We start from the raw sequence: 18016 nt of genomic DNA, 5'->3' as shown, positions 1-18016 counted from the left end.
GGCTTCCATTAAAGTGTTTTCTCCTTGGGTTACTCAAAAAGCACAAATGCCCCAAATCCCCTCCCTGTGCTGGCCACTCATCAGGAAACAGAATACCCCCTAAATCCAGACTGAAGTCCTAGAACACAGCCATTTGCAGTCCTCATCTTCCGTCGTGGTCTCAGATCCGCCTTGTCTGCCACCCCATAACCCACAGCTGAGGCTGAAAGCCACGCTTTGAAAGGCATCAAGTGCTCCTGCCACCCGCAGATCGCCCCACACCAGGCGTGGAGCAGTCCAGGCTGTCTTCTTGGGGCAGAACAGAAGAATCTGAAACACAGCACACATTGGTGCACACACACACAAAGTGCCCAGTGGGCCACCAGCTGCACCCTGGTGCCTTAGAGGATTTTTGCACAAAATCTGGCACATTTTTAAAGACGAGTCACTAGGAATATGAGTGAGGTTACAGCCACAGAAGAGATCAGCACAGCAGAGATCCCCTGTCACAAGAGCTCGGTGCAGTAAAGCGCTCTGCCTGTCAACTGGCAAAGGCAATAGCTGCCTGTTTCTGAGAGCATTATGTGGGGAGACGTATATTTTATAGATACAGGACAGTCGGGCTCTCATTAGGCTCACAGTAAATGCCCAACATTTAAACACATCACTGAAGTTAAAGATCATTTGTGATGCATTAACATCCACTTCCTTCTGCAGCCTGCACATTACACAACCCGCATGCAGGCTGATCCTTGACGTGAGATGAATTTTCGTGCATTGCAAAGACATCCAGCCATTAAGGTGAATCATGTGTTAATCAGTAGTTAATCATTATTACAAATTAGATCAAAATGCACCATATATTTTTCATCAGGGCTCGTGACTGTTTGCTTACCGATGCTTTCTGTCGAGGCTGTAACATTTCGTAATTCACCCTGCGCACTGTTTGTCACAGAACTGTAACGTTACGGTGCTGGAAAACACTCGTGGTGCTAGGAAGTGCTACAAATCCCCAAAGTTCCTCATGTATTTTGTTCTCAAACATGGAATTTCTGACCTGTTTTTTTCTTTAAGACATTTTATTGAAAGAATTTTTAATCGAAGCTCACAGCAACCGCAGCCAACAACATGCAGAACAACACCAAGCTCTGGATACCAGCTGATGTGCCAGCCCCTGGTCCCAGAGCTGCTCCCTGCTGCTTTAGTGCACCCATTTCTGCCTTTCAGAGAACTTGCCAGAGAACTTGGCCAGAGAACCAGGCAGGGGAGATGGATCGGTGCACAACTGAGGATGTCCCTGGGAGAAGTCACCTCCCTTGTCATTTGGGATCACAGAAAAAGGCCCGGAGTCACTCAAGCTGTGCTAACACCTGGGCAACAGGCTGTGGTGGCAGAGCTGTGCGGGAGACGGGCAGAGAGGAAACCCATTACCTACAAACCAGGCAATAAACGTTTTGGCAGAACACACACATTAACGGTATTGACCTAAGCCCGTTCCCTATAAAGGTGCCACACTCCGTGTTCCTATTTTAAAGCACTTAGGTCGTCTGAAGATGTCTTTAACACCAAACCCCAGCGGCGTAGCCCAAAGCCCATAAAGCGCCACCAGAAACAAGCGATTAGCTCCTTTTGGGCAAACATCACCACCCTGGGAACGAGCCATTACCCAGCGGGGCGCGCGGAGCAGCCGTATAAATGCAGGGATTTCAGCAGCTCTCCCCAAATCAGCCTCACACATCTCCTCCTCCTGGCCCTCACCACCTCACCGCCTTGCAAAATGAGGAGCACGCTGCTGGCCCTCGCCGCGCTCGCCCTGCTGGCTGCGGCACGCCAAGCTCAGGGCGAGGGCAGCGCCGTGAAGCTCTGCGGCAGAGACTTCGTCAGAGCCATCGTCTTCACCTGCGGCGGCTCGCGGTGGAGAAGGGACTTGGCCGATTATCAGTACCTGTTTGGTGAGTACTAATTAGTGCATCATCACAGCATCAACAGCGTGGACCTGGCTTTGAGATCCCCCAGTGACGTGGTGCAGCTTCACATTTCTTGTGTCCTCGCAGCTCGTTTTGCTTAGCTGTTTTATTTGCTATTCTGCTAAATTAAAAAGATTTGGATCAAGATTTTGAACCTGAGGAACCGTGAGTTAAGTGCAAGGTTACCACTGAACGTTTCTATGCTATAACATTTTATACTAAATTTTATTTTAAATGTTATGCTGTAACACTTTACATGTCAGGGAGAAGCCTTGCTGCAGTCAATACAAGTTTCACCATTATCTTGGGTACCACATTACCTCTTTCCCCATCAAAACCCAGAAACTTTATAAACAGCTTGAAGATATTAAAAGTAGGAATACAGAATGCCAAATACATGCTCTGTGATTGAAGTATCTTCATGTGCTGCTGTGTATTTATTATATATTTATTAGTGCATTCTTAAGTAGAGTCAGAAAATTCAGCCACTACATGCACTGCTAGAATTTGTACTCAGGTTAAAATAACTAGAAAAAAAAGAAAATAAATGAGGCAGATGACAGGAACAGAGGCTTCCTATGTCTTCCATGCAATAATAACTGCCTTTTCTGAAAATTTTACGGTAGCAGCAGCTTTAAAAAGTGATCCCATCTGCAGCACCCTATCAGAAAGCATGGTAAAGGAGAAAACACCGCTGCTGAATTAAGCAAGGTATCCTCTATAGCTTTATAAACTCCACGTGCAGTGCCTGGTTGTACGGTGGTGTTTGAAATGCACATGAATTACAAGCATGATTTAAGTGGGAACATCCAGGAACTCTGCGTGTCTGATGTGTTAACACAGAAGCTGCATCTCAGGAAACCCACAAGAAGTCCTCGGTTAACATGCTCAGCAAGTGCCACTCACATCAAATCACTTTTATCCTCTGAAGCAAACGTATCAGTGTAAGGCTGATTAGGCAACCGCAATGCAAAGAACACTCTTTAGTACAAATCCATGAATTCCTGTTATTTTAACATGTTAATCACAGAACGTGCACCTCACATAGCTCTTTTAACACCGTGCTGGTGAGGAGACAGTGATCCCATACATCCCAGCTGTTATATCAGAAACGTGGCTAATACTCTCAGCTCTCCAGCTGTAGCTCGGTCTGACTTTCCTTCTGATAAACACCTATAATTGACTCACGATTCCATGACTTGTAATGCTTAGCTTCTAATTTTTATGCGACAGAGAGTGAAAACCCCCTGCCCTCCTCCGAGGGGAACGGTTACGCAGATCCCTTGACATACACGGACCGGAGGCTGGGGACTGACAGCGAGGAAATCCTTAACGCCAAGCCCGAGACGAAGCGAGACGTGCAGCGCCCCAGGAAGATGTCGATGCTGAGAAAGCGCGAAGTGGCCAAGTTGCTCACCACATCCTGCTGCAGCGTCGGCTGCAGCGAGAGAGACATAAGCTCGCTGTGCTAAAAGGCAGCAGATGCTGATGAGGCTCGCTGCCATAGCTTCCATGGATTAAAATCATCATGACATAAACACGGTTATTTCAGTTGTATTCTTTAATTGTAGCTTCATTCTTTGGAGCACACTAAGGAGTAAAGGCTGAATGGTGAATGTTCTAGTGCAAACCAGCTAACAGCTGCAAGGGCAGCTCAGGTTGGTTTGTCTACATCCTACAAAGTTCAGTGTTTTAATTTTTACATGTTAAAATCATTACATTTTTAGACATGAGGACAATTTCTTTCCATCCAGCGACTAGTCTAGTTTCAGCTTTGCACATAAAATGTAGTAACATTAGCCATTTACCGTAGGTGCTTCCTCTTACTTATGAAAATCCAACAGCCGATTTTGGACCTGGTATCAACTGTGAAATACGGGTAGCAAAAAGCCCATCTTCAGTAGCAACAGACTTAAACCAAGGCTGTGCAAATAACTCTGTGCAGAGCATCACACCATGAGGCCTCCAAGTCAGAGCCCTGCCACAGCATGGGAATTGCTATAGCAGAAGAGACTTTGATCAATTCAGCACTGATTCCCCTTAAAAGGGGCAGGTGCCATGATTTGTCTCCTATTGCAGCTGTTTCCAAGAAAGTCTGCCCAAGGTCCTGCCTAGCAGGCAGTTAATTTGCACCCAGACAGCCTGGAAATCTGTTTCTGAGCTCAGAGAGGTGTTTGCCCCCTGCTATCCATAGGCAGGAATCAGCTGAGAAACCCAAATCAATTTTTTTTGCTAGATTCAAGCACCTTAAATAAAAGGGGCCAGACATGTTGGATGTATGTACTCTAAACATGATATAATTTAAAGGCATTTATCATTTGATTTCAAACGCTGTGGGACAGTTAGTCTTAAGCACGTGCTTAACCGCCTGAAAATGCCATTTAATGCAGACTATTTCAAAATGCTTTTGTTTTACTTTCAAAAAATCCCCCTGTGATTTCTACTTGGGGATCATGTAGTCAGTATATTCAAGGAGAAAGAGTATTACAGGGATACACTGTTCTGAAAGCGGTTAGGATCAGGTGCAAAACGGCATTTTACAGAGAATCACTTCCCAGAGAAAGCCTTGGGAAATACAATTATTACATCCACCACCAAAAACCTTACGGTAACCACATTACAAAACATTTCAGAGTTGCCTTGGTCCTTCACAACTGTTCTCAGAAACAGAAACAGGAAGAGTTAGAGAGAATGATAATTTTTCCCACTGCTAAAACTCAGCTACCTCATTATTCAAAATAGATTGCGTAGACATTTGCAAGAGCAAACAGCGAAGTGTTTTTGAACACATATGAGGAAAACGTATCAGTTGCTGGATCCCACAGGCACCTGCTTCCGATCTGCATGCTCTGCTCATTCAGCTGCCCAATGTGCGTCACCACAACGATCTTGTACCTCGGCACCAGGAGGGCTTTTACCCGAGCTTTGATAACCTGCAAGAGAGAAGCGTGGTTAGGCTCCAACGGCGAGCTCTCCTCACAGGGGATGCTCGGTGACTGGGTTTTCTGGGACGCAGCAGTGCGAGCACTGCACTACTGAGCCCTTGCGATATTCCTGATGGTAATCTTTGAAATGCTGCAATTTGAAACATCTACAGCACGCCACCCCAGCCCCACGAGCAGGTGGATGCGTGCCGCTGATGTCATTTGACAAAAAAAAACAACTTCCATCTGCTAAAGCACTCACATCTTTCTGCCTGACTACAGGAATGTGAGCACTGATGTGAAGTGAGGAGTTCGGGTACGTGAGTGCCATCCTCCCACTGCACAGATCACCCTCCCACACACACTCACACTCACCTGCTGAGCACAGGGGGAAAAGGTACCCGAGGCAGCACTGCTTTTTCTATGCCGACAAGCCCTCCTGGGCCAAATCAGCTGAAAAACTAAAAGCTCAGGACAGTCTTTTCTTGGATTTAGCCAACAAGGAGTTTGCACATGTCACTGAGCAGAATTAAGCCACTGTAATAACACAGGCACCACCAAGGGCTTAGTTTGGAAAGGTCTGAAATACACTTCAATTAGTAGCGTTTCTGGACAGGGCAAGAATTTTTGTCCAAACCGTGTGTTTGGCCAGAGCCACTGCTGCTCAAACAACCCCCACCATCAAGCTATAGCTCTGCTCCTGCTCCAGACCAACCCCTGGTGCATTCTGAGGCCCCCTCCAGCGTTTGCTTTATGCCTATATTGACCCTGGATGGTGCCCACCACCCTTGCTCTGCCTGTGGTTACAAGTGAGAGGTGTGCTGCTGGAAAAAAAACCCTAAAACCTCAAGTTTTGCGTTAACTGCTACCAGAAATGGCACGGGGAAGGGGATGGATGCCTCATGACCTACCAAGGAAGAAGAATACGATTGAGACCGCACTGTGGGACCCCCTCCCAAGCCTCCCTGAAGCAGCAGGAGGACACCACGGCCCCCAGAGCGAATGAACCATGGGGGTACCTCAGCGATGGTCTTCGCCATCTCCCTGCATGTGCCGGGCTCGTAGGGCTGCTCCCGCAGGTACCCCCGCAGCACGTCCCTCAGGATGGCCTCCACCGCGCCCACCGGGAAGCGCTCGGCAGGACCTGTGGCAGAGCGGGGACACACGCACTGAATCCCCCCAAAAACCCCCAAATTCCCCAAAGAAATTGGGGGTTTCCCCAGGAAATCCCACCGCCTTGAAGCCAGGGCGGGCTCCCCGCTGACACCCCGTACCCACAGCCCCGGCCCCTACCCGTGAGGGGGCAGCCGCCACCCCGCTCCCCGCCGCCCCGTTCCCCCTCGCCCGGCCCTGAGGCGGTGCTGGGCCGCCGGGGAGAGCCCGGGGGGCACCGGGGCTCCGTGCCCGAACCGCCGGGGCCTCGCCGCATCCCCCCCCCCACTGAGGCCGCTGAGGGGCCGGGAGGGCCTCGGCCAGCGCCGCCCCGCGGCCGGCGGCCCCTCAGCGTCCCCCTGTGCCCGCGGTCTCCTCATGATGTCGCCACAGCCGCCTTGTTGCTCTTCGTGTCACCCCAGCCCCTCATGGGACACCCCCCCGGGTCTCTGCTGTGCTGGCACAGCGTCCCTACAGCCGCCACACGTCCCTCTGAGCCCCTCAGGTCCTTCCAAGCACCCCTTCCCCGTGTCCCCATGCGCCCCGCCATGTGTCCCCAAAGCCCTCCAGTAGGGTTCAGCAGCCTCCATGGGTCTTGTGGTCCTATATAACGGGTTCCTACAGCCTCCCCCATGCCCCTATGGGTCCCCAGGGGTCCCTGTGGTCTTTACAGAGCCACACGTGTGCCTGTAGCCCCCTTGTGTCCCCATGACATCCACAGGTGGTCCCCACAGGTCCCTAAGGCTCTGATGTGTCCCCGTGGCCTCCATGGCTCTTCACATCCCTCAAGTGCCCCCAAAAGCATGGTCCCTACATGTCCCCACAGCCCCCATGTGTCCCCACAAGCCCTAAATGTCCCCACAGGCCCTAAATGTCCCCATGGGTCCCCACATGCCAACCCCAACCACAGCCCCATGCCCCAGCTGCACATGGAAGCAAAACACACTCAAAGTAGTGTTTTCTGGTTTTTATTTTCAAGGAAAAAAAAAAAAATCACATTTAAATCGCAACTTAAGTGGGCGTTTGATGTGGTTCTCATGTATAGAATTAATAAACTTTGTTCTGATGTGGGGGATTCTTTGTTGCAGTATTATGCATGGTAAATAATTGCATATTCAAGATTTTGTGAAATGGGTGAGAGGGAGAATGGAGGAAAGACATTTATAAAAAACATTATTTACAAAAATGATATCCACATATTCGTATCCTAATCTATAAGGCAAGTAACATTTAAAATATGTTGTCTCATGATTATCTTCAACAAGTCAATACAACACATTCATATTACCAGTGGTCAAATACAAAGCTTTGCTGCAGGAGTCCATGTGCAACAAACCTGTACGTCTTTACAGTTTTTCTCTGAGAACATTAGGTAAGCAGCAAAGTTTTTCATCACAGACTAAGCAGTACCTAGGCCATCGTAGACTAAAGGTATAATATATCTCATTGCACGTTTAGGCAAGAAAGGCCAGCCATTCATTAACTTATTTAACTTAAATCTTAAAAATAGACCTGTGTATCTTAATCCACAAATATTTATAAACATTTTATACACGAGGGGTTTCATAAAATGATATAGCTTATATAGGGTGATACCCCGGGGAACCCAATTTGCTGCTGGGGCTCCCTTTGAGCCCCGAGGGGCTGCAGCAGCGGGGGCGCAGCCCAGCCTCCCTTGTCCTGGGCAGAACCGGAGCTGTGAACCGAGACCTGACGCGATTCCTCTCTCAAACTGTGACTCAATTTTGGGTAAGATTTGTGCCACCAAAGCACCTGGCCGATTTCATCAGCCTTAGAGCATCCTGGATGGAGCTGGGAGAAAGGAGTGGGTTTCAAAGACACCATGCATGGATTACAGGGCCGAACCGCAGCGTGGCATTTCCCCCCAAAATTGCTGCTTGTCAAGAAGGAGAGAGAGATATAACAGAGAAATAAATATCCTAAGCACCTGTTAAACCCTGCCGTATCTTCTCGCATACTGCTCGGCCTGTAGTGAAGTCCTGCTTCTGTGCAAACCCTGGAGGAACATTGCCTCACCAACACCTGCGATTTTCAAGAAAATTGCCAGCAGCACTACCGGCAGTCCCTCCCGAAATGCAAGGGGAGATCGTACAGGAGGTGTGGGCTATTTCTGCAGGCCTTTTTCCTGCTCTGCAATGAAGTGAGAATTAAAATACATCATAAAAAAAAAATCATAAAACTTCCTAGCTCTACGAGAATTGCTTTCCTTGTAAATTTGTGAGAAAAAGAGTAAGAATTCTGGCTATGAAATGAAGTCTTTGAGACAGTAATTCCTTACAGGGAAAGTACAACGTGATGAAATTACGTATTTCAGTCACGGTAAGCTTCAAAATTAAGATTTTTAACAAAGACATTTTCACATAAAGATGACGCCTTTGACAACAAAAGAATAGGGGAAAATCACTGCATATTCAGGGGATAGAACTGGCTTCCTCAAGCACGAGCTGAAATAGGTTGTGTGTTCAGGGGGGGCACCATTAGCTCTACAAGAAAAAAAGCCAAACGGAGACGGGTTTGTCTGAGACACAGAATTACAACATGCATCTGAGGGCATTTTCGGTAAAAGATGTTTGACCCTCTTAGGTCATTTAAAAATACAACACCTTCTCGTGGTAGTCTGGCTATTTGGAAATGTTTCTGCTGCAAAAAGGTGAAGCTGTGGCTCCTGATGTGACATTCGTGCTGCAGGAGCCTCGGGAAACACCTCTGGGATGCTCACCTTGAACTGCCCGGACCCCGGGAAAGGAGCACAAGGACAGCGTGTGGGGTCTCGCTGAGAAAATAACTGCCCCTGCAAGAGCAGGGCAATTTGTCACCTGGGCACTGAACGACTTCCCTAGGTCTCTCTGGTCACGTCAAAAGGAAAGGCGGCTGGCTCTCACCTGCAGGTGTGCATGGCTTCAAAACGAAGGGTGGAAGCAGCATTTTCCTCCCGTGCAGCCCAAAAACCAGGCAAAAGGGACCCCGAGAGCACCCCATTGCAACGTGTCCCGGTGCCTACAGCCTGGGAAAATGCTGCCCTGGGAGCCAGAGCTCACCTTAATGTCACTAGGGCCATTGGCTTTTTTTTCTCACCTATGTTAAAAAACCCGCTATAATGGATAAATCCTGAAAGGGCACGCTGAAGACAAAAAAATAAATGTATTTTAAATATCACATAACTGCGCCGACATCCTAAGAGCAGCCTGCCCCGCGAGGAGCGTGCAGTTGTGCAACTTCCTCGCTGCACGATTGCGCTCGGGACAAGGTTTTGCAAGGGAAGCCACACGCACGTGGCAAGAGCCCAGCACAGAGCCTGGTGTTTGATGGCCAGCGGCCTTACAGCAAAAATAACCAGCAGCTTTACAGCAGGGGAGCAATATTTAAGAACAAAAGTAAACACGAAATGAAATGCTTTTGATTTGGGGATGTTTTCTAGTATCGAATATCTCCTAGTTATTAGATATTGTTCATGTGGAAAGTTGCTCAGGAACTCCTCCTGCAAGGAGCACCCTCGGCTGGCTGTGAAACCTCAATACTTGCAGCAAACAAGAGAAGAAAAGTTGCAAAAAAAAAAAAGGACTTTCTGTTCCTTACATCTAAAGAGCCACGTCTGCAGGTGTCTGTGGAGAAAAACAGCCCGGCCCCATCTGCAACAGGGCGAACCCGCGGGTGCCAGGACCCAGCACGAGGGAGCAGAGCCTGAAGGGACCGTGCTGAGACCTTTCTGTGAATGCACCCAGCCTAGTGACTGTCTGAATGCTTCCTTTTTTAATCAAAAAAGGAATCCCTGCTGCTGAGGGAGCAGGGCCAGGCACTGCTTTTGTTGCCCAAAGAGCTTTTTTGTGCGTGCTCCCAGCCCGAGAGGTGTGGGGCTGCAGGCACCCAGGTGATTTACACACCTCGGACCCTCACCACCTTCCATCTCCTGCCTGCCCTCTGCCTGCAGACACCCGAATTTTCCTGCCTAAACGCAGAGGTGAAGCCTGAGGAGCTCAAGTGCCCTGGATGCGATGGAGCTGGGGGCTCCTGCCACCGCTACGGAGACTGGAATGGGTGATAAATGTCCCTACGTACGCCCTCGCTTGCTGCTCTGAATTTACTGGGACACTGTTCAACGCTCCCAAAAAACACCAAGCGAACTGAAAAGCTATGCGAAACGTTGGCAAAAACAGCATGAAGGGAAACTGCCCCAAACTGCTGGGTTCGGTCCCAGCATCGCCCACGAGGGGCCCAGGCGTGCACAGGGAATGGGGCACGCGGCCAGGAGGGTGCTGACCCCAGCACCCACGCCTGGAAAAAGGGACCTGGTCTGGGGGACACGAGTGGGACAAGCTCGGGGTTTTGGGTTTTTTGGTTTGGTTTTCTTTTTTTTTTTGTTTTGTTTTGTTTAAAAAGCATCTGAAAACCCAATGCTAATGTAAACACCTTGTCTTGAAAACAAAATATAAAGGAAAATATCTATGTTCTGGCAATATTTACATTATAAAATCCTTCTTTTCAGGACTATGACATAGATCTCTTCTGGAAGCATGAGCTTACAACATTTGTACACAGCATGAACCAATTACGCGGAAACTGATTCTTAGATTTCGCCCCGTGTCTGAAGGGGGTGGGCTGCACAGTTTATACATATTTCCATTTCGGGGGGGGGGGAAATAACTAAACGGCCTGAGTGCTCCATCTGGGAATACCGGCGAGTTTGCTCTCAAAAACTTGTGCTTTACCTTCTGGGTTTGCACTTCTCCTGGGCACCCGTCCCACCACACACCCCCCGACCTAGAGCCGCCCCAGGACGCAAACATCTCCAGGCCATGCGAATGCTGATCCCAGCGCCAGGTGCTTTTGGCTCGAGCTGCGTTAGTTTTTTTTCAATATTTGTACACTAATATGTATTTTTTGCCTGCCTCATCGGTGAAATGGAAGGGCACAGGGGCTGCACATCCCCAGATCCCTGACATGGGGCCTGCAGGGCCCGGGGCACGCGGGCTCGCTCCCGGAGCTGTCTGGCAAGGGAGGTTTGAAGGAAACGCTCTGTACAGAAGTGGCATTTTCCCTTCTTTTTTCTGGGAGGCTGCACGAGGAGCCTCCACCTTCACGGAAATGTGGTTCTGGAGTTGGACCAGCTAAACCCAAAGGTTGAGCTTTTAATTCATCTCCGTCGGCCATACAAGGGACTGAAGAAAAAGTAAACCAGCACGTGGGCTCTGCTTAGCTCTCTCTCTGTGAGGCACCCCCTTGATAACAGCTATCAGTATGGAATTTAAATCGTATATATTGACAAAATGTAATCTACCTCTGTAAGCATTGTGCCATTCGACAGTACTACTATTAAATTTATATACCACAGTTTAAATTACATCCATTTCATGAATGGTAAAATGCTAAAACTCAAGTGTCTAACTGCCAAAATACAGCCTTACTGGAATGAGTACAATTTACAAATACAATAATTACATTTTAAAACCATTAACAATGTTACATCTAGAAGTAAATACTGTAGGACTGGTCAAGACGGTGTTTTCCGAGGGGAAAAAAAAAACGCTGAAAGTTGTTGACACTTCCAACAGAAACGTCCCGAGTGCAGGATTTAGTTCATTTTCCTTAAACTGCAATTAAAACCCGTTCCACGCAGAGCAGTCCTTGGTTATTTTCTGTGTTATTTTCCACAGACTTGCATAAGCTTCCTTCAGTTATCGGCCAAGTATTTACCTGGAAATGGGACCAGAAGTCAGCCGCCCACCCCGGGGTGAACAGTGGGTGCTGCCCACGTGCAGCCAGAGACACCGCACCTCCACGGGGGATTTTTGGGGGGATTTTACCGGGGATTTCACCCCGGGGACCTCCTGCCACCGCGTGGGAGAGCCGCCGGCTGGCACCTACCTGCCGCGAACCTCTTCTTGATGAGGGAGAAGCGGTAGCCGGCGCCGACGAGCTCGATGTCGCAGCTGGAGAGCGTGCTGCCCTCGCTGGTGAACTGCACGGCCAGCGGGGCCGGGACGCTCGGCCCCTCCGACAGCTGGAAGCGGGCCAGCAGAGAGCCCACGCCTGCGGGTGGAAAGCCCCCCACGGGTCCCTTACGAGCCCGCAGGGGCACGCCGCCAGCCCCGCCGGCGGGTTGGCACGCACTGCCCGCTGCCGTGGGTGCACGGGGACCCCCAGGAGGGGGCAGGAGGCGAAGCTCCTCATTCTGCCGTCAGATTTGTGCTTTTTGGACACCCTGGCATGAAGCACATGTGAAAAGTGACCCATGGGTTGCTGCGGCCCCCAGTGGGGTGCAACACCAATGCAGGGAGGGCTGATGGAGCGAGGGGCTTGGAGAGCAGCCGAACCCGTGCCTCGAGTGCTAACACCCTCCGTGAGGCCAAGCTCTGGCTGGCAGAGCCATGCCAGGGCCATGACCTGGATTTTTAAGGCTTTTTGTGGGGTTCTCAACAGCATCATCCCCAGCCAGCCCTGGCAGGGGTCACTCTGGATGCAGACAAGAGAAAGAGGCCAAGGTCTGGGCGCAGCATTCATCGCTAACAACACGCACGTTCGGGGCATTACCTCCATTTTCTGACTTCTGAGAGATATCGGGGATCTTCCACAATATCCTCTGCTGCTCAGCGTTCCTGCAAGCAGAGGAAGAAGAGCGTTTCTGTAGGAACCGAGTCGCTGCCCAGGCTGCATCCAAAAGCTGCCAAAAGCTGCATGCACCGGGCCCCAGAGCTGCTCGGCAGAGCTGGAGCTTCGAGCCTGACCCGAGCAGAAAACACCGTGCCCCTTTGCAGAGCAGAGCTACAGCCTCCATCCTGCAGGACGGGGATGGGATTTGGTCCTGGCACCCCCCAGCACCCACGGCACCCGTCGCAGAGGGCTCCTACCAGACAGCGGGTGGAAGCACGGCTTGCAGCTTGGTTACTCCTCCGTCGACGGGGACGAGGAACTGGACGTTGTTTAGAGCTACCGGTGTGGTCATTGCCTCTGTATTGTATTTGTAGTCGATGCGGAGGTCAGTGCTTGCAGGGTCACACCGCCAGCTCACTGCAAGGTTTAATGGAGTAGACTGAATACCCTGGGCAGATACCTTCCAAAATGACAGAAAAAACATTTAGTTTCCGTAGGGGTGAAGGGAGAAATCCCATTTTACAGACGCAGCGAATGTAAAGGTGTTTCAGAGGAGGCAGCGCCGTGCGTTCACACCGCAGGCGTGCTCGGGGCTCGAAACCTAGCGGCACACGGGGGGGGGGGGACCCCAGGCCAGCACTTCCCCACCTCCTGCTACCTCCACGCGGCACCCACAGGGCACGCACAGGTTTTGGGCAGAGCTGGGCGTGAGCAGAAGCCGTACCTGGTACTTGAGCATGTCCACGTTGTAGTAGGTGGCTTGTGGTTTCTGCTCCGAGACCTTCTTCAGGTGCGTCATCAGGTTTGGCATGTTGACCCAGAACTCCTTCGTGCTGGCGTCGCTCTGCGTACTGTCACTGCGAGCAATTAATGGGGTTAATTAGGGAGGGTTAACCCTTTCCGTGAGCACAGACACCCATCAGCTGTGACCAGGATTAATCCCGTCCTTACAGAAACACCGCGCCCCCCCCGAGTGTCTCTGTTCATGCTCAGGTGCCTTGCGAGAGGCACTGCAGGAGCATTTTGTGAGCAAAAAATGAGCAAACCCCAGGAAAGGGCTTGTCCCTCTGCTGCCTGGCAAGCAGCTTGCTCAGAGGGAATACCCCCGCCAATATTTAGGGGCTGAGAGTTTCCTCCCCAAAACCTGCCCAGGCCCTGGGGAGGACAGAGACTTCCAGCACGTGTTTTTGCGAGCGCCCTGCTCCTGCGGAAAGCCTCCTCTCCCTGGCTGGATGTGAAGGCTGGCGGCGTGGGGCTTACCAGCAGAGGAGCTGGGGGTTTGGCAGGACGTGCTCCAGCCGGTTGTAGTTCAGCACGCGGAAGGTGAGCACCGCCGGAGCGGGGTTGTTGGCAAAGTGTCGGGTGATGCCCGCTGGAAACGACAGCACCATCTCCCCCGTGATCTTCACGATGCACCTGCAGCGCCGGGCACAGAGACCCAGGGGAGGAAACGGGGGGGCTCGAAATGCAGCACGGGGAGGTGACAGCCCCCTTTTCTGAGCTGGGACCCCCCCTCCCAGACGCGCACCCGGACCCCCTGGTCGGCACCTACTTGCTGGGGTCGGCCCCTTTGAAGTACGCGTTGACGGTTTCGGTGAAGGCGGCGGCGACGGGCAGGGTGTCCTGAGCCCCCATGGTGAGCGGGCTGGGGCCCCGCGAGGAGCCTGCAACAGAGCAAAGCCTCCGCTCGCTGGGGCAGGGGGGGCACCCCGCTCAGAACCGAGCCCCACACGGGGCTTTGGGGGCAGATATTTAAAAAAAAAAAAGTCCCCCAGGCTTTGGATGAAGCGCTAACACCATTACGGGATTATCTCCACCCCCCATGAAATGAGCAAAGAAAACAGATGAGCAGGAGCACAGGGCACCAGCACGGTGGGCAGTGCAGGGTGGTTTGGGCATTTTGAGGGTCCTGGAGGGGTTGGGAAGTTTGGTTCCCATGCCCGAGGGAGCAGGATGCTCGCTGGCTTCTCCCTCCCTGCAGCAGGTGCTGCTTTCCAAAGGGCACTGCCCAAATCCTGCACATCACCCCCATGCGTACATCCACGTGGGATGCTGCTGCTCGCCCTGCACACCTGGAAACCCCACGCACGGCTCCGCAGGCTGCAAAACCATCGAGGCTGCACCGTGCCGTGGTGGGCTGCAGGAATGGCATCGGTGCGAGGGGCTCCCCAAAACCCTGGGGCGTGCTGGCCACCCACCGTCACCGAGGGCAGCGCAAATACGGGCTGCCAGCGCGCAGGGTGCTGGTTTCTGCCCCAAAGCATCAGCCCCAGGGGAGCTTCTGGTCCCCTCCTCGTGGTCCGACATGCACCACCACACCCCGGGCTGAGCTTTTGGGACCGGAGCACGTCCCCAGGAGGTGGCAGGGAGCCAAGCGCAGCCCTGCCGGCTCCAACGTGCCCCCAGCACATTTCTGCAAGGCACCCTCCTGCAACCTTTTAAAAAAATACATCACTGCCTGTTCATTAGCTAGACACGGGGGGTTGTTTTGCCCCCAGAACACATCATAAGTCATGGCAGGGGGCGAAATGGGCTGTTTCGGGGTGGTTTCTCTCGCAGCATGCTCCCATGCAAGCTCCCAGCGCAGGCTGCGGGCAGGGACCCTCGCCAAGACGCCAAGCGAGCGAGCGGCTGCCGCGAGCTCATGCTTTCCTGGGGGGGCTGTCCTCAGCACGAATCCCCTCTTCTCCACCTGCTGCTCCCCTGCTGTCGGTGTGGGTGTGTTTGCTGGCTCCTGGCCGCAGCGAGGCCCTGCCTTGTGTTTTGGCCCTGTGGCATCAGGCGAATCGGGCACGGGGTTTGGGCAGGGAAGCCAGGGTTCATGCAGTCCCCTGGGAGAAGCACCCCTGCCAGCTAAATTCCACGCTGGGCTTTGATAGATGAGTTTTGAAGGAATGCAGCACCGCAGCTGACGATCCCACACGCCCTACAACCACCCCAAAAGCACGATGCCAGCGCTGCTCCCTCCCCACAGCACGGGTCAGCCCTCCCCAGTGCTGGCACTGTCCTTCCAGAGGGCTAACGCAGCCTTCAAGGGTGTTAAAAATTAATGTAGCCGCACATCTCCCTGGTTATACATCTTAAAAGACCCAGGAGAATGCATAATTTCAGCCCTGACCTGGAAGAAATGATGCTCAGCGAGTGCCAGCGCTCAGAAACCGCGTCCACCACGCACAGAAACCCCCTGACAAGCGCCGCTGGACGCATTCACGTCTCGAGCACACCGTTTGCCTTCAGTTCAGCTTTTTTTTCCTCTTGGAAAAAAGGTGATGAGCTGAGCGAGGACAATTTACACCAGGGGAAGCCTCACCGACCCGCAAGGAAGCAAATCACCACATCCAGAGACCAACCGCACGCGTCCTAGCCCCGGCACAGAGCAAGGGGCTCTCCAAACCCATACAGAAACACTTGGGGGTCAAAACCACCCCAACCGCTGCAGGAACCAGGGTGAAGGCTTTGGGAGGTGCTGGAGGTGCTGCCCAGCAGCACATTTCGGCAGGGGAGGCAGGAGGAAGGTTTCGGGCAGGCAGCTTTGCCGTGTCATTGTGATTTTGGGGGAGAGAAAAAAAGAAATCCTCCCAAATACACACATGGCACCTGCGAAGCGATGGAGGCAGCAAAAAGAGGATTTGAGGAGTGAAAGGTCCGGCTGCTGTGGGTCAGGCACACATGTGCAGGGGCTCGGTGGGGTGAGCAGGGCGAAAGGAGGGGGCGACCCCAAGTCCATCCAGGCAGGAGGAACGGGAAAACCTCCCGAGAAATCCTGTGGCTGCTGGCATGCAGGGCTCTCAGTCCCCTCCGCCCTTCCCCAGGAAAACCCCTGTATTATTCTAACGAGCTCAGAGCCTAACCAGCTTTTTTTTTATTATTATTTTTTAAACACAAAGTTATCTATTGGGAAGGTGGCACCTGAACCCATGATTTTGGGTCTGCAAACAGCCAGACCCCTGAGCCCTGGGTGGCTTTTGCAGCAACGTGACATTTGCCTCATTTATCCCTGCACAAAGATGGGGAACAGAGGTGGTTACCCCACGGTCCGCGAGTACTCTGATCATAGCAAAATAAAATAAAATAAAAATCCTACAGAAACACTGCCACGAGGAACTGCAGAAATCCAGAAATACCAGCCAAAAAAATATGTTTGGAAGCATTCATACCTAAACCCACACGCAAACCTGCCACGTGCTCGCGGGGCTGCGTGCCCGAGCGAGCGAGGAGGAGGAGGAGGGAGCGCCGTGGGGATGTGCAGGCTCGAAGGTGGCCACTGCGTGCCCTGTCCTGCCCCGTTCCATCCTCCCCGAGCCCCAGCACGGCTCCCAGCACGCGGACGGACAGACGGACCCTGGGGATGGGAGCCCAGGGAGGGCTTGGGCTGGAAAAGGCAAAACTCAACCGAGCACCAGATGGAAAGGGCCCAGCGGCGGAAGGGAAAGGCGAGGCAGAGGGGAAGGAGCTGAGCCCTCGCCAACGCTGCCTGCACGTGCCTGTGCTCAGCCCTTTTTGGCACGCTGCTCCCGTGCCACCACGTCCCCTCCGGGTGGCTACAGCAGCTCCTGCGCCCTGCTCCCGTGCGCTCGTTTCTCCGCGCTGTGTGCTGGGGAATGGGCAACGAACCACAGGGCTCTAAGGCAGCCGAATCGATGTGATGAGCCAAAAAAATAAAAATAAAAAAGAATTGCTGTCGGTTTTCTGAGCATTTCTAACCACCTGGCTTTGTCCTGGACTCGTCCGAATTTACTGTCTGGTGAAGCCCTGCTGGCAAGGCAGGCAGCAAGCGATTCGGGATGGCTTCGCCCCGCCGGGTCTCCGCGGGCACAAGGCCATCCCGAGGGGCAGGCAGGGATCCCGCTGCAGGGCCTGGGGGCTGCGGGGCCGGGCGGTGGTGGGATTCCCCTCGTCACAGCCCGACGGGGAGCCCAGCCCCGCAGCCCCCACACCCTGCAGCCGGCAGCAACGCCGAGCTCCCCGGGGGGCTCCGTGCCAGGGTCCCGGGCGGCTGGCGAGGGCGCTGGGGGCTTCATGGTGAGCACCTGGTGTTCAGCCCAGAATTTTATTTTATTTTTTCCCCAAATAAATAAGATGAACGGCACAAATCAAGCCCAAACGGTGGCAGCTGGCCGCAGCACCTCGCAGCCACCCGGGCTGGAGCCTTCGGAGGAGCCCGGGGGAGCGAGCGGGAGCGGGGGCGAGCGGCAGGCGGCGTGCTGTGCGCTACTTACCTTCGAAAGTCAAATAAAACTTTCCTCTGTCAAACCAAACGAGGGAAGGCTGTTCATTCTCTGTGTGGCCGGGAGTTGAAGCGGGATGGGGAAGGTTCAGGAGAGGGAGAGAGAAGGACACAGAGTGAGTCACGGAGCAGGACATTCGTCTCGCTACGGGGCGGGG

At 52.6% G+C, this 18016-nt stretch overlaps 3 protein-coding genes across 3 annotated transcripts in view; 1 reads left to right on the top strand and 2 right to left on the bottom strand.

Annotated features, from left to right (window-relative positions):
- Positions 1 to 1200: 1200 nt before the first annotated feature.
- INSL5 (insulin like 5) lies at positions 1201 to 3484 on the top strand. Its single transcript, XM_013107341.5, has 2 exons — positions 1201 to 1931; positions 3180 to 3484. Exons 1-2 carry the CDS (start codon positions 1757 to 1759, stop codon positions 3416 to 3418), a joined length of 414 nt encoding a protein of 137 aa, XP_012962795.3. The 5' UTR covers positions 1201 to 1756; the 3' UTR covers positions 3419 to 3484.
- A 5-nt stretch (positions 3485 to 3489) lies between these two features.
- Positions 3490 to 6333, bottom strand: DYNLT5 (dynein light chain Tctex-type family member 5). Its single transcript, XM_027463500.3, has 3 exons — positions 6164 to 6333; positions 5890 to 6014; positions 3490 to 4879 (listed from the first exon to the last, which is right to left on the bottom strand). Exons 1-3 carry the CDS (start codon positions 6297 to 6299, stop codon positions 4676 to 4678), a joined length of 465 nt encoding a protein of 154 aa, XP_027319301.2. The 5' UTR covers positions 6300 to 6333; the 3' UTR covers positions 3490 to 4675.
- Positions 6334 to 6974: 641 nt separating this feature from the next.
- Positions 6975 to 18016, bottom strand: part of SGIP1 (SH3GL interacting endocytic adaptor 1) — a 39199-nt gene continuing 28157 nt past the window's right edge. Inside the window, exons 17-24 of the mRNA XM_072042097.1 lie at positions 17851 to 17910; positions 14184 to 14295; positions 13892 to 14047; positions 13356 to 13488; positions 12889 to 13091; positions 12572 to 12636; positions 11906 to 12070; positions 6975 to 11734 (exon numbers count right to left, since the gene is read on the bottom strand). Coding sequence (XP_071898198.1) covers positions 11712 to 11734; positions 11906 to 12070; positions 12572 to 12636; positions 12889 to 13091; positions 13356 to 13488; positions 13892 to 14047; positions 14184 to 14295; positions 17851 to 17910 — 917 coding nt within the window. The 3' untranslated portion in view covers positions 6975 to 11711. The remainder of the gene's footprint in view (positions 11735 to 11905; positions 12071 to 12571; positions 12637 to 12888; positions 13092 to 13355; positions 13489 to 13891; positions 14048 to 14183; positions 14296 to 17850; positions 17911 to 18016) is intronic.

The sequence above is a fragment of the Anas platyrhynchos genome, chromosome 8 (assembly GCF_047663525.1).
Source record: "Anas platyrhynchos isolate ZD024472 breed Pekin duck chromosome 8, IASCAAS_PekinDuck_T2T, whole genome shotgun sequence".
NCBI lineage: Eukaryota > Metazoa > Chordata > Aves > Anseriformes > Anatidae > Anas > Anas platyrhynchos.
The sequence above is the reverse complement of the archived record's forward strand: the minus strand, read 5'-3'. Positions and strand labels throughout refer to the sequence as shown.

Bases quoted from the DNA above. Each gene is read 5' to 3' on its own strand.
- INSL5 (XM_013107341.5), top strand. From the start codon at position 1,757: ATGAGGAGCACGCTGCTGGCCCTCGCCGCGCTCGCCCTGCTGGCTGCG. The intron at 1,932-3,179 runs GTGAGTACTAAT...TTTATGCGACAG, and splicing joins CGATTATCAGTACCTGTTTG to AGAGTGAAAACCCCCTGCCC.
- DYNLT5 (XM_027463500.3), bottom strand. From the start codon at position 6,299: ATGCGGCGAGGCCCCGGCGGTTCGGGCACGGAGCCCCGGTGCCCCCCG. The intron at 6,015-6,163 runs GTAGGGGCCGGG...GCTCTGCCACAG, and splicing joins TGGCGGCTGCCCCCTCACGG to GTCCTGCCGAGCGCTTCCCG. The intron at 4,880-5,889 runs GTACCCCCATGG...TCTCTCTTGCAG, and splicing joins TGGCGAAGACCATCGCTGAG to GTTATCAAAGCTCGGGTAAA.